A 10,968-nucleotide genomic window follows, 5' to 3' on the forward strand; every position below is an offset into this window, starting at 1 on the left:
CAACACACAAATAGGTACTGACCTTCAACAAGGATTTTCGAAATAAAAGGTTTTTTTGTTTATCCTTCTCTTTGGGATCTACCTACTTAGTTTATAAGCAGACGGATATTCTTTAATTTTTTGAGTGGAAAGAAGTTTTTAGCAGAAAATATGCGAGTGTATGTTTGTTACCTCTTCAAGCTCAAACGGCTGCAACGATTTCGATGAAATTGATATCTTGGATTAACACATAGGTAGGCTACTTTTCTCCGACTGCGTTAAGCCGCTAATAACAGCTAGTATAATATACATTTTTTATAATAATTGGAAGTCTATTGTATATGTATCCCTTTCTTTTTACTACTCATCTCCATCACCGCTTTCCACCCGCCATCATGGCAGTTCTGGAAGTCTCTTAAAGAAAGTAACTCGTAGTGAATGAAAGACTACGCCGATCTACGCCGTTAGTGCGATATTTCTCTTACAAAGCTGCAACTGCATTTCTTAACTGTTTTCATTTTCTAGTCTAATTCGCGTACCAATGGTTCAGAACAAAAAAATAGATTAAATAAATTATATAAATTTCAGCCAGATTCATCCACGCGTTTATGACAAAAATGGTCATGCAGAAGGACTGGCAAATTAACTGACGGAACGAAAGGCACGGAACCCTAAAAACATTAGATCAAAAGATGGTGATGACGATTTACGAGGTGCAAACTTCAGTTAGTTACAATTCCCGTTGATGCCAAATACCAATGCCAATAGACAATGCTTGGCTATTTTGGGTTGGTTACAAGATTCTCGCTATGCGGAACAATAGCACTCATTATTTGATTTGCTGACTTATGAATCTTCTGTCTTTTGTGTTTAGGGAGAATTACCTAAATATTAAAATATGTTTAAAAAAAAGCGTAATAATTTAATGCGTGCCACTAGTAGTAAAAAGTATCAATAAAATATGTTTGGAGTAAAGTTTCAGTGCTCTATTCCTGTGCCCTGATCACCATATCGTTAAGATATATTTTATTTTATACCTGTAGTGTATATGTACAGTTTACTAAACATAATCATCTAGGGTAGTACTAAGTTTGACACTCACCCCATCCCGCACAGTTCCTTCAAGTCCAATTGGAATATTTGTAATTGCTATCGTGTGCACCATTTTGAAACTTCAAACTATCTATAATATTGTTCGATATAATTTAAAATTAACGCACACTAGATCTTAAACCCACAAACTAGAATCTTATTTTTTTTGGCGCGAAAAAATGAACGAATATGACTTATTTAAAAAAAAACAAGTCGATGCAAAAGACTTCATTCAGCCAAACAATTGTCAAAATATAATTTGTCGCGACACTATGACAGTCAGTAAGAAACGAGCGTCGATCGAATGTTAAAGGCAGACTGATTGCATGGCGAGTCTTTGAGTGTCAATTAAAGTAAAGATGAGAGAAGCATACTTGTTCAGTTTAATGCCGCTTTATTAAGCGACTGACGAGTGACCAACTAAATGATCAAGCATGTAATAATAAATATTTTTTCTACCAGTTATCACAAAGTGGTTATGTCGTAAGGATAATAGTTAGACTATCTTTTAAGACAAATACTAAACAAACGTAGACGAATATAACAAGGGTGACGTTTATACGTAGATAAAAGGTAGCAGTTAAAGATTAGGTTAGTATAAGTTATTCAATAGATCAAAGAAAAAGAATATACTTAAAATTTTCAGAAACTGAAGAAAGATTTTTCTGTAATAAAGAGCCTTCCTCCCACGAGGTTGAGTGGTTCCACTCGGACCAGCAGCTTCATCATTACAACTTTATCATTAGATACATAACGTTCGTATATAATGAAATCTAGACAAAATCTTACATAGTAAGTATATTACTAAAGAATACCAAATTGCTTATTATTAAAAGATGTATTATTAAAAATATTTATACATGAAAATTATTTATAAATGGCACATTGTTTTGAACGTTCATTGACCTGCTTTTAGTAACGTCAATCAGTATTTCACAGTTAACGAGAGGACCAATTGTTCACTTACGAAGAGCACACAACACAAGTTCAGTGACAAATGAGAATATCATTCGATCCCTACCCTATCAGATTCCTATATTACTCTTTGATATTTCACTGCAGGGACAGCCTAAGCGTTCCAACCATGGGCTCAGGGTGGGGTAACAGACAACTTACCCCCCCCCCCACCTCGGCTTTTTTGGTTCCTCTTTACCTCTTTACACTTCCACAAAATTGTTTTTTGATTCGACGATCCTCGTTCTGTGCATACTTAGCATAGATTGCTATTATAAGTTAACAGGTAAGAGCCAGGGTGGGGCAAGTGCAAAAAAACAAGCTTAAGTACGAAAAAACGTTTATTGAAATTATAAGTACCGAAAATAACTATAATTAAAAACATTTCCGACAATATTACATACATACGTGTCGAATTAATAACCTCCTTTAAGAATCAAAACATAGATTGACGTCCAGATTTACGATTATTGTTGTGGCAAGAATTGAGACCAGTCAATCGTATGGAAGTTCTGAGTCGTTCAGTGAACGCTTTTCTGAATGCTATTGCGCATTTCTTTAATGAAGATTCAGAAATTCACCTGTTTTTTTTTACTAAGATCTATAGTTATCGTTTTACATACTAAATATTATTAGTTTTACTGGATTTGTATTAGTGTTTAACTAAAGGTAGGTTGAGTAAATCAAATCATCCGATAGCAGTAAGTTGTTTGGTTTAGTATTGTTCTTATATTATAAATCACGTCATTAATTAAATATCTAACTTACGAAATTTTCAATTACATCGTTAATAAATTTGGATGGAAGCTAAAATAAAATAATCACATCTTTAATTATATATTAATATTTTTACATCTAAATAAATTAAATCGACTGGTAAAATGTATACAAAGGCTCGATACAATAAAATAGTTTCTATGTAAATTAAATCATTCAGCACATTTTTTAGGAGTAAATCACGGGATACGTACCTACAGATCAGTAAAATAGCTCATTCTCTTTAATAACTTATTAAGATATTAAAGACTTTAATAAGCAGATTTTCAGAACAAATAAGGGATAAGATAGGCCAATGTAACGTATTATGACAACACTTTGGCTCTTAAATTCAATACGCGCTGGTATTTTCGTTGATTAATACAAATTAATACAATATTGCAATATATTGCACAAAAAAACTTAAGAGCAAACTGTCTAATTAATAATGCGGCGTTTAATTTACAAAATTGGTTACAAGGGAAGTGACTGATAATGCGATGTGGATACGAAATCAAAATTTTAGGGAGTTTGGCTTCACATGCCATAAAAATTGATTCAAAACAAAACTTTCTGAAAAGTGTTATTTTAAATCGTTCAGGGTCCCCATTCTGCTATTTACAGTGGCCGATGAAAATTCATTGTATTGATCGTGAGTGTTCCATCTCCTACTGAATTTCCAATTATTGTGTTGGCAAAATGCTTAGTAGGATACGAAAAGTGCCATTTTAATCCAATTTCCGTTTATTCATCGGCCTTTGAATAGCGGAATTGGGGCTCAGAATTGTGGCACTATTAGACATCATAAACTTAAAAAAAATTAAAGACGATATTTTCACAAAATAAAAAATATAACCCTCTTCATAATAAGATATCATACTAAATATGTTCCTACTGCAAAGAGGATGTTCTCCAGTTCAAATATTTCATTAGATGTAGAACTTTAGTTTTATGCGAGAGTAAAATTATCAATATTCAAACAAAAAAAAATCGTAACTTTTGATGTCAAAGTTTTGTACTAAAAAAACAATATTTCTACTCATATAAACAGTTCTACTTTTCCATAGACCTTACATCATTGGCTCGTTTTCTTTTCGTCATTTTTCTCGGACGAGGCGACACTTTCGTACCCTGTAAAATTGCATTAGCTAAAACTGCTAACAGTCAAGCCACTGTGTAGGGCGTGTCAACGAAGTAGACACTCTGCTTTGACTTCACCCAGGAATTAACGCAATTGCATTATGTATTTAGATCAACTGGACGAAATCACAAGTATTCGGCGTACGGGCACGTTAATTTGTGACAATTTCCAGTGTACCCCACCAACTAAAATAAATATCAAACATACATAATGTAATCGCGTTAATTCCCAACTTCATTCGAGTGACGTATCGTTATTTTGACTCTGAGTCTCCTGCAAACGCTTTTTTATCAACATGTCTTTTTGTTTCAATACTTTGTCGAGGTTTGACCACGTTACCTCGTTTTGCTTTGCTTCTAAAATCTTGCTTCTTTCCATATACTTCTTGCCTAAGTCCGAGGCAAAGTCGGATGGCTTATATTGTTGCTTGTCATTGGTAATGTTTCGCTTAGGACTCGGTTTCGTTTCGCTCATGGAAGGTGACGAACTTGGAGGTGTGATTTCTTTTCTTTTGAAAGCTATAGGGTTAAGATACACTGGTTTAGATTTTTTTTTAGTAGGCTCTTCCAGCCATTTACTAACTTTTTCAATTGAGCTTCTCATTTCCGGATCTAATTTAACCTTAGGTTTGGTTGTGTTACTTTCGCTTGAATTGTTTTCCGAAGGCGTTTGGGCGGGCGTGGAGCTGCGGCTGGCACTCGAACCCGCAGGTGTCGACTGTGTATCGTCTTTGGGTTCTGGGGTAGATGTCGCCGATGAAGACAAGGGATGTGACGATTTAAAGAAATCTGGTTTTATAAGCTTAATGCTGCTATCGACTTCGTTACTGGGCGATTTGTTATTAGCATACAATCGCAAAAGAGTTGCAATAGCGACATTTTTTTGCTTCTTCAACTCGAAAGTGTCAGATTTTGCTGCGTCACTGATTTTGTTTTTCAGTTTTGTCGCAATTTCTTCATATTCGTCTTTGTTTGCACTATTCGCATTCACATCTATACTTTTATGATCGATTTTAACATTAGAATCGTTTTTTGAGTTGTCTGCCTCTTCAGTTTTCTTGTCATTGCCCTGTGTGACAACATTCGGGTTATTGCTAACATTGTTACCAGGACTATGACTAGTTAGCCTATCTGACTTGATATTTTTTGGTCTGAACTCCTCAACACAAGGATTTAAATTACTAACTTTGGTAATAGATATAACACAATCAGAAGATTGAGTATCTTTCACAGTCTCCTCTTCTTCGTCAGAGTAGTCTTTCACCTGAAAATAGAATGTGATCTGATAAGCCTTCTATTGACTTAAAGGTGATATGTTCCTTTGACAAGCATTAAAGAAAATGTCTACCTCAAACAGCGAATGTTTTTATATCTTTCTTAAAAAAGAAAAAGTGAAAGGGTTACATCAATGAATAATATATTTTGATTCCTTTTTTCACAGACCATCTATCTTAATTGTACACCTACTCGATTACAACTACTGTTACGCAGTAACACGATACTATTTAATATCTGTTACGAGTTTCAAAACTCAATTTAAAACAGAATACTAGCTGCTACAAATATGATTACAGTGCTATTGTAGTTACAACTTTACATAGCTTAAACAATATTACTCATTTAGTCCTCGAAAAAGTGACCCTGACCGTCCCGCATACAGATATTCCCGCCACTTATGAAGTGACATAATTTGTTACCAACATTCTAGGAACGTGTGAATGACACGGGGGACCCGCAAAACTCTCAGAACAGATTCTCAATTGCTGACACTGCACTCGAAATATAATAAACTATCGGTATATATAGCAAACATATGGTCAAGTGGTTCGGCGTCATGGAGAGAACCCTAAATTAATAAATTCTCCGTGATTCAAGTATGGCAAGTTAAAAGGAATGTTGTCGTTGTATTTAATAGTTTTTGATTGTTACCATATTTATGACTTACAAGGTAACTTAGGAGCTTTTACTGATTTACTATAATGTATTAGTATATATACTTAAAAGTTATTTAGATAACTAATGGTTGGAGTTATACCACTACAACATTTGCACCACTTCTTGTGTGAGTGGTAGAGAATGTGTCAGCATTAAGTCTGCCATTGTGGATATTTTGTATAAGAAGTATTACAGAAATAAATAGTGTTATCTATTTTTAATACAATCTACCCAGATTAGAAAATGTCTCCGGGGACGCAGCAGTTTAATTGACTGCTTCATAAAACATTCATGTAATAGTAGACGAGTGCAGCTATTACAAATAACTGGATCTCATATCTCTAGAAGTATTTAAGTTACATGGTTATTATCTAATCCCTTACCCACATTGGCCACAGACAGGATACTGATAATGGCAATGGGAACAGTATGTGACAATTTATGACTAATGAATAAGAAATAAAATAGAGTATTGTTTTCTAGAATGTATTTAAAGTGATTTACCATCTGTAGCATTTGCTGTATGCCTAGAAGGTCTGGGGAATCATTCCCCGATGGCATGCTCTTTCGGCCAGTCGCTGCTGTGTCTCCAAACATGAGACGCATCTCAAAATCTGTAAAAATAAAAAAGTTGGAGCTTGTGAAGTTCAAGAAATATATACTCTCATGACATATATACTCTTTTTAGCAAACTATATGCTAACTTTAATAATCCAAAAAAAAACTTTTTTTAATGTCATTATGGTATCTTATGAACTTAGCACAGACAAAGTATAAAACCCTTTATAAAGTTTGATCAGTGCAGTTAGTAACAGAAACTAAGTTATATGATCATTAAATTTTACATGTTATAACTCATTGTAACATGCCTTGTACCATTACTAATGTTTTAAGGTTTCAATTTGAGCTACAATAACAATGTAGCTACAGCAGCAACTAAATAACAAACTTCAGTCATTTAAGTATTGTTTTACTATCAACATCTCATTTTAAATCATTTCCAAGCCATTTGAAACTGGTGAGTCATTAGGCAGGTCTCATGACATGATACTGAGACGTGTACAAACTTGTTTCAAAATGATGACACTTGCATAGTTTACAATACCACATAGTATTGTGGAATACTGCATTACCTAAGCATATTTTTCATTTTTTATGTTCATAACTTAACATTTCTCATTTAAGAATATTTAAATATATTGTCAAAGTTTATGGTACAGGTTTATAAAAATGTTGAAGAGAGTTGAGTTAGCTAAACTTTTACCATCTGTCCAGATAGATGGATTTACATGATTTATTGCAAATTTATTCTTCTCCATTCCAATAGCACAATAAAAAACAAACAGTATCCTTATACGACGCAAATGCGTGCTGCGCGGGAAAAGTCAAGAGCAGAGCTAATTTCAAAAGTATTATTAGAGAAAGTAAAATAAATATTACCGTCATCTTCAACAATAATTGGCGGAGGACCATCTCCGACAACCAAATATCCGTCGTCAAGGTTCCCAATTCTTCTGCCAGAAGCTTTTGCAAGATCTTTAAGAACTTCTTCCTTCGTTGACCAAGTCTTTACAGATCCCATTGTGCTCAATATTCTCAATAATGCACACGCAGACAAGTGACAACACTAATTCTATGGACCTTCATGGAGCCCCGCGATTTCTGTCTGTCAGTTTGTTTGGATCATGGGGGTGACAGTACAGTACTTTGAGGACAAGAAAACAAAATGTATGGAAAGTGGTGCCATCTATGCCACAGGGCAAGTCAACTAAGGCATAATATTCCCTTAAATATTACTAGATGCCGCTACAGTAACTGCTTTCTTCAAAATGTTATTCTTTTAATAATTTAATAAATATTATTTAATAAAAAGTAAACTAAAAAAAATTAAAAAAAAACTGAATCGCCTTTTCGGTCTTCAATTAATCTTATACGCAATTTTTATTTTGCTAATGACATGACAGCACTGATATGTTTTGAAAACTTTTCACTCAACGTTCGTTTCTTGTGCCGTGAGTTTACCAAGTTTTATTTTCGACTTATTTGCCTATTATTGACCATCGCGTGTTTTCTGGACCTCGAAACTGCTTCCTACGTATTTACTTGGCTTCTCGTGAACGGATACCGACGAATATATTTATTTCTCTTGACCCTGGCATCGTTTAATGGACTACGACGTGTGTTTACATTACTTGATTTAAAAATTTCGCTGCGTTTTTTACGGATTACGATGGCGAGATTACCGAAATACTCTCGCACTCATTGCTATTTTGGATGTGAAGAAGGAGGTAAGATGATTATTGATGATAGAATAAGTGATCTTATTGTAGGAACGATCCGATCGAAGTTTGTACTATTATATATCACTATATTTTTAAAACATAAATTTCACAACCTGCAATTAACTCATTCTTTCTAATTTCAGGTACATTACATCATTTTCCTAAGCCAGACTGTTATAATGAAAGGTTTGAGATCTGGAAACAAGTTTTAGACGATGATATTATAATGAAAGGAGATACATACATCTACAACCAAATAAGACTATAAACATTTTGAGAAATACTACATAGGTAAAGGAACGGTATTAACGAGAAATGCAGTGCCAACCTTTTACACCAGCCTTATCCCATCAGGTAAATAAATATATTTGCATATTATAACATCCAATTTACATGTAAACAAATATGCAATTAACATTTTGGCAGATGTCTATTAAATGTATGAAATAACTGTGAAATCTGCCCCTAAGATGAACCACAGACCAACAAGTGCTGTTTCAATTTTATTTTCTGTCACCTAATCATCGCAAATGAAGTGCATTAACTGTCCTGTTGGTCTAGTGGCTAGTGTCTTTTAGTGCTATGCCAGAGGTTTTTGGTTTGATTCCCAATCAGGAGAAATATTTGTGTGATGAGCATCATCATTTTGTTCTGTGTCTGGGTGTAAATTATTTCTATATTTAGAAAGTATGTTTATCAGCTGTCTAGTATCCATAACACAAGTTCTGCTTAGCTTGGGACGAGACAACATTGTTTGATAGTTGTGAAATGTTATAATTATGTTAAAATACTTCTAAGTAGTCTTTTGTAGAATTGCACAATTATATTAATAGGTTTTAAAGTATGTGCTTAGTCTTTTCTAACAAGATTATTGCTACTTTCTAGATACCACCAGCTCATCTGCAGTTGCAGAAGTATCAGTTGAACCAGTCGCTTCAGTTTCAATGTTGGAAGATAAGGAAAAGGACATGGAGCAAACATTTGTAGAAGGTATGTTGCAACTCATAATGAAAATCAGTTAAATGTTTTGATTATAAGTATTTTTTATCCATATAAATCATACATATATACTTTTTCTTGTGAATACATATATATACATATATATATTTTGAAATTGATTATATATATATTTTGCATAGGAACATAAATAACCACAAACATTAATGATGTATATATATATTTTTTTGTTTCAGAATGCAACATATTACTAGCTGAGTGTGAAGAAACTGTAGATTTATTGCTGATTTTTGATAAATTATTTGATTCATTTAATGGCCACTCACACCGTGATACAGCAAAAATACTCAAGGGATGTCTTAAAAACAAATCACCACATTTCCCATTCCGGGCAGAAATTAAACCTGTTTTTAAATCAAGAGGAATTTGAAAAAATTGTAAAAAGTCAAGATGGGTCTCAAACAGTTAAATATGATGATTTATAAAATCTGATGATTTAGATTCTGATTTTGCAGTTGATTCCTTAATTTCAACAATGAGTCAAATTATTTTTAGTAATTTGATTTTGCATTCGGAAGCGAAGAAATATGTACCCTGGATATATAATAAAAAAAACTAAATCTAATATATTTAAAAATTGATTTACTTCAACAAGAAATTGAACCTAATGCATTTAATTGATGCATGATTGATTATACAAAAAAATCACATGTGATTCATTTATTAAATTACTTTATGAAATATATTTTATGATTGAGACTTGATCGCCCGAAATAATAAACTTAAAAAAATAATAATTGTGTTTTTTATAAATTGCAGATGTGATTTTTCAATTATTCAATGCGATGAACATAAATTGATTTTAACTAATTATATAATTAATTTGTTCATCAACTTAATTGTAAATAGTTGGTGTACGGGTGTAAATAGAATTTTAACAGGAAAAATTGCTGATTTTGATAATAACAATACTTAAATTACAAGCATACAATTTCTATAAAATTCATAAAAAAAGGAAATAATGTGAATGATATTTAAAACCTTATTGTTAATTAAATGATTTGATTGATTTAAATCATGTGATTTTTGATGGGTGGCCATTTCCAACCATATACTTTATTTACATCGATAAATAAAATAGAAGGTTCTCAATTATACCCTTAATAATTTAAAAATGGTTTCTATTAATGTGAATTAATTGGTGATTGTAATATACCATAAGTGTATTATGAATGTTAGCCAATGAAATTAAACCATATTACGATTTTATTAGAGAATAATTTTTCTACAGAAAATCATATTACTTAGTAAATTATAATAGTAAAAATGTGTCAAAGTAAAAGTGGTTTAATTTCAATACGTTGTAGACGTTAATTAATAAATTGTATAAATTATCCGTATTTATAAATAAAGAAAAATCTTTATATTTTTGTTGTATTCTTTTTTCTCTTTAGTACATTTTATACACGGCAAAAATGCTGTACTATGCGTAACTACCTATAGCAACCTATAGATATTATGTAGATGAGTGCATACATACATATAGCTATAGATCGCTTCACAGACGCTAGCGCCATCTAGTTTACAGGGCAAGTAGTGAAAAAAGAACTGATCTGTCAGTGTCTCATCTATACCAGTATTATATGTATTATCTATGCTACTCTACTACTAGCCTACGTCAGTTGCTAATCTACTGTCAGTTGCAACTTTATTATCGTTCATTCATTTCGTAGTACATTCAAAAATATAATCCACTAAGCATAGACCAAAGACATTATACTCTACTGTCTTTGGCGTAGACATATACCTACAAAATGTACCACATAATTTAAATACTAAAAGTAGGAAATGGATTCAAATATCAATCTCGATC

General features: G+C 32.6%; 2 protein-coding genes and 1 long non-coding RNA gene across 4 annotated transcripts in view; 1 reads left to right on the forward strand and 2 right to left on the reverse strand.

The window, feature by feature from the left end:
- Window positions 1-1,408, reverse strand: part of LOC113494842 (solute carrier family 23 member 2) — a 29,295-nt gene extending 27,887 nt beyond the window's left edge. The window contains exon 1 of the mRNA XM_026873341.1: window positions 1,082-1,408. Coding sequence (XP_026729142.1) covers window positions 1,082-1,144 — 63 coding nt within the window. The 5' untranslated portion in view covers window positions 1,145-1,408. The remainder of the gene's footprint in view (window positions 1-1,081) is intronic.
- A 911-nt stretch (window positions 1,409-2,319) lies between these two features.
- Window positions 2,320-7,703, reverse strand: LOC113494897 (RNA polymerase II degradation factor 1-like). Of its 2 annotated transcripts, XM_026873414.1 has the most exons (4): window positions 7,297-7,703; window positions 6,361-6,470; window positions 5,108-5,185; window positions 2,320-4,990 (listed from the first exon to the last, which is right to left on the reverse strand). In XM_026873414.1, exons 1-4 carry the CDS (start codon window positions 7,436-7,438, stop codon window positions 4,157-4,159), a joined length of 1,164 nt encoding a protein of 387 aa, XP_026729215.1. In that variant the 5' UTR covers window positions 7,439-7,703; the 3' UTR covers window positions 2,320-4,156. The 2 variants fall into 2 exon arrangements, with proteins under 2 accessions (XP_026729215.1, XP_026729214.1); XM_026873413.1 differs by having other exon boundaries at window positions 2,321-5,185.
- A 398-nt stretch (window positions 7,704-8,101) lies between these two features.
- LOC113494898 lies at window positions 8,102-8,395 on the forward strand. The gene is made up of 2 exons (XR_003400686.1): window positions 8,102-8,144; window positions 8,282-8,395. It is a non-coding gene; the product is annotated as an uncharacterized LOC113494898 (long non-coding RNA).
- Window positions 8,396-10,968: the final 2,573 nt, after the last annotated feature.

The sequence above is a fragment of the Trichoplusia ni genome, chromosome 6 (assembly GCF_003590095.1).
Source record: "Trichoplusia ni isolate ovarian cell line Hi5 chromosome 6, tn1, whole genome shotgun sequence".
Lineage (NCBI taxonomy): Eukaryota > Metazoa > Arthropoda > Insecta > Lepidoptera > Noctuidae > Trichoplusia > Trichoplusia ni.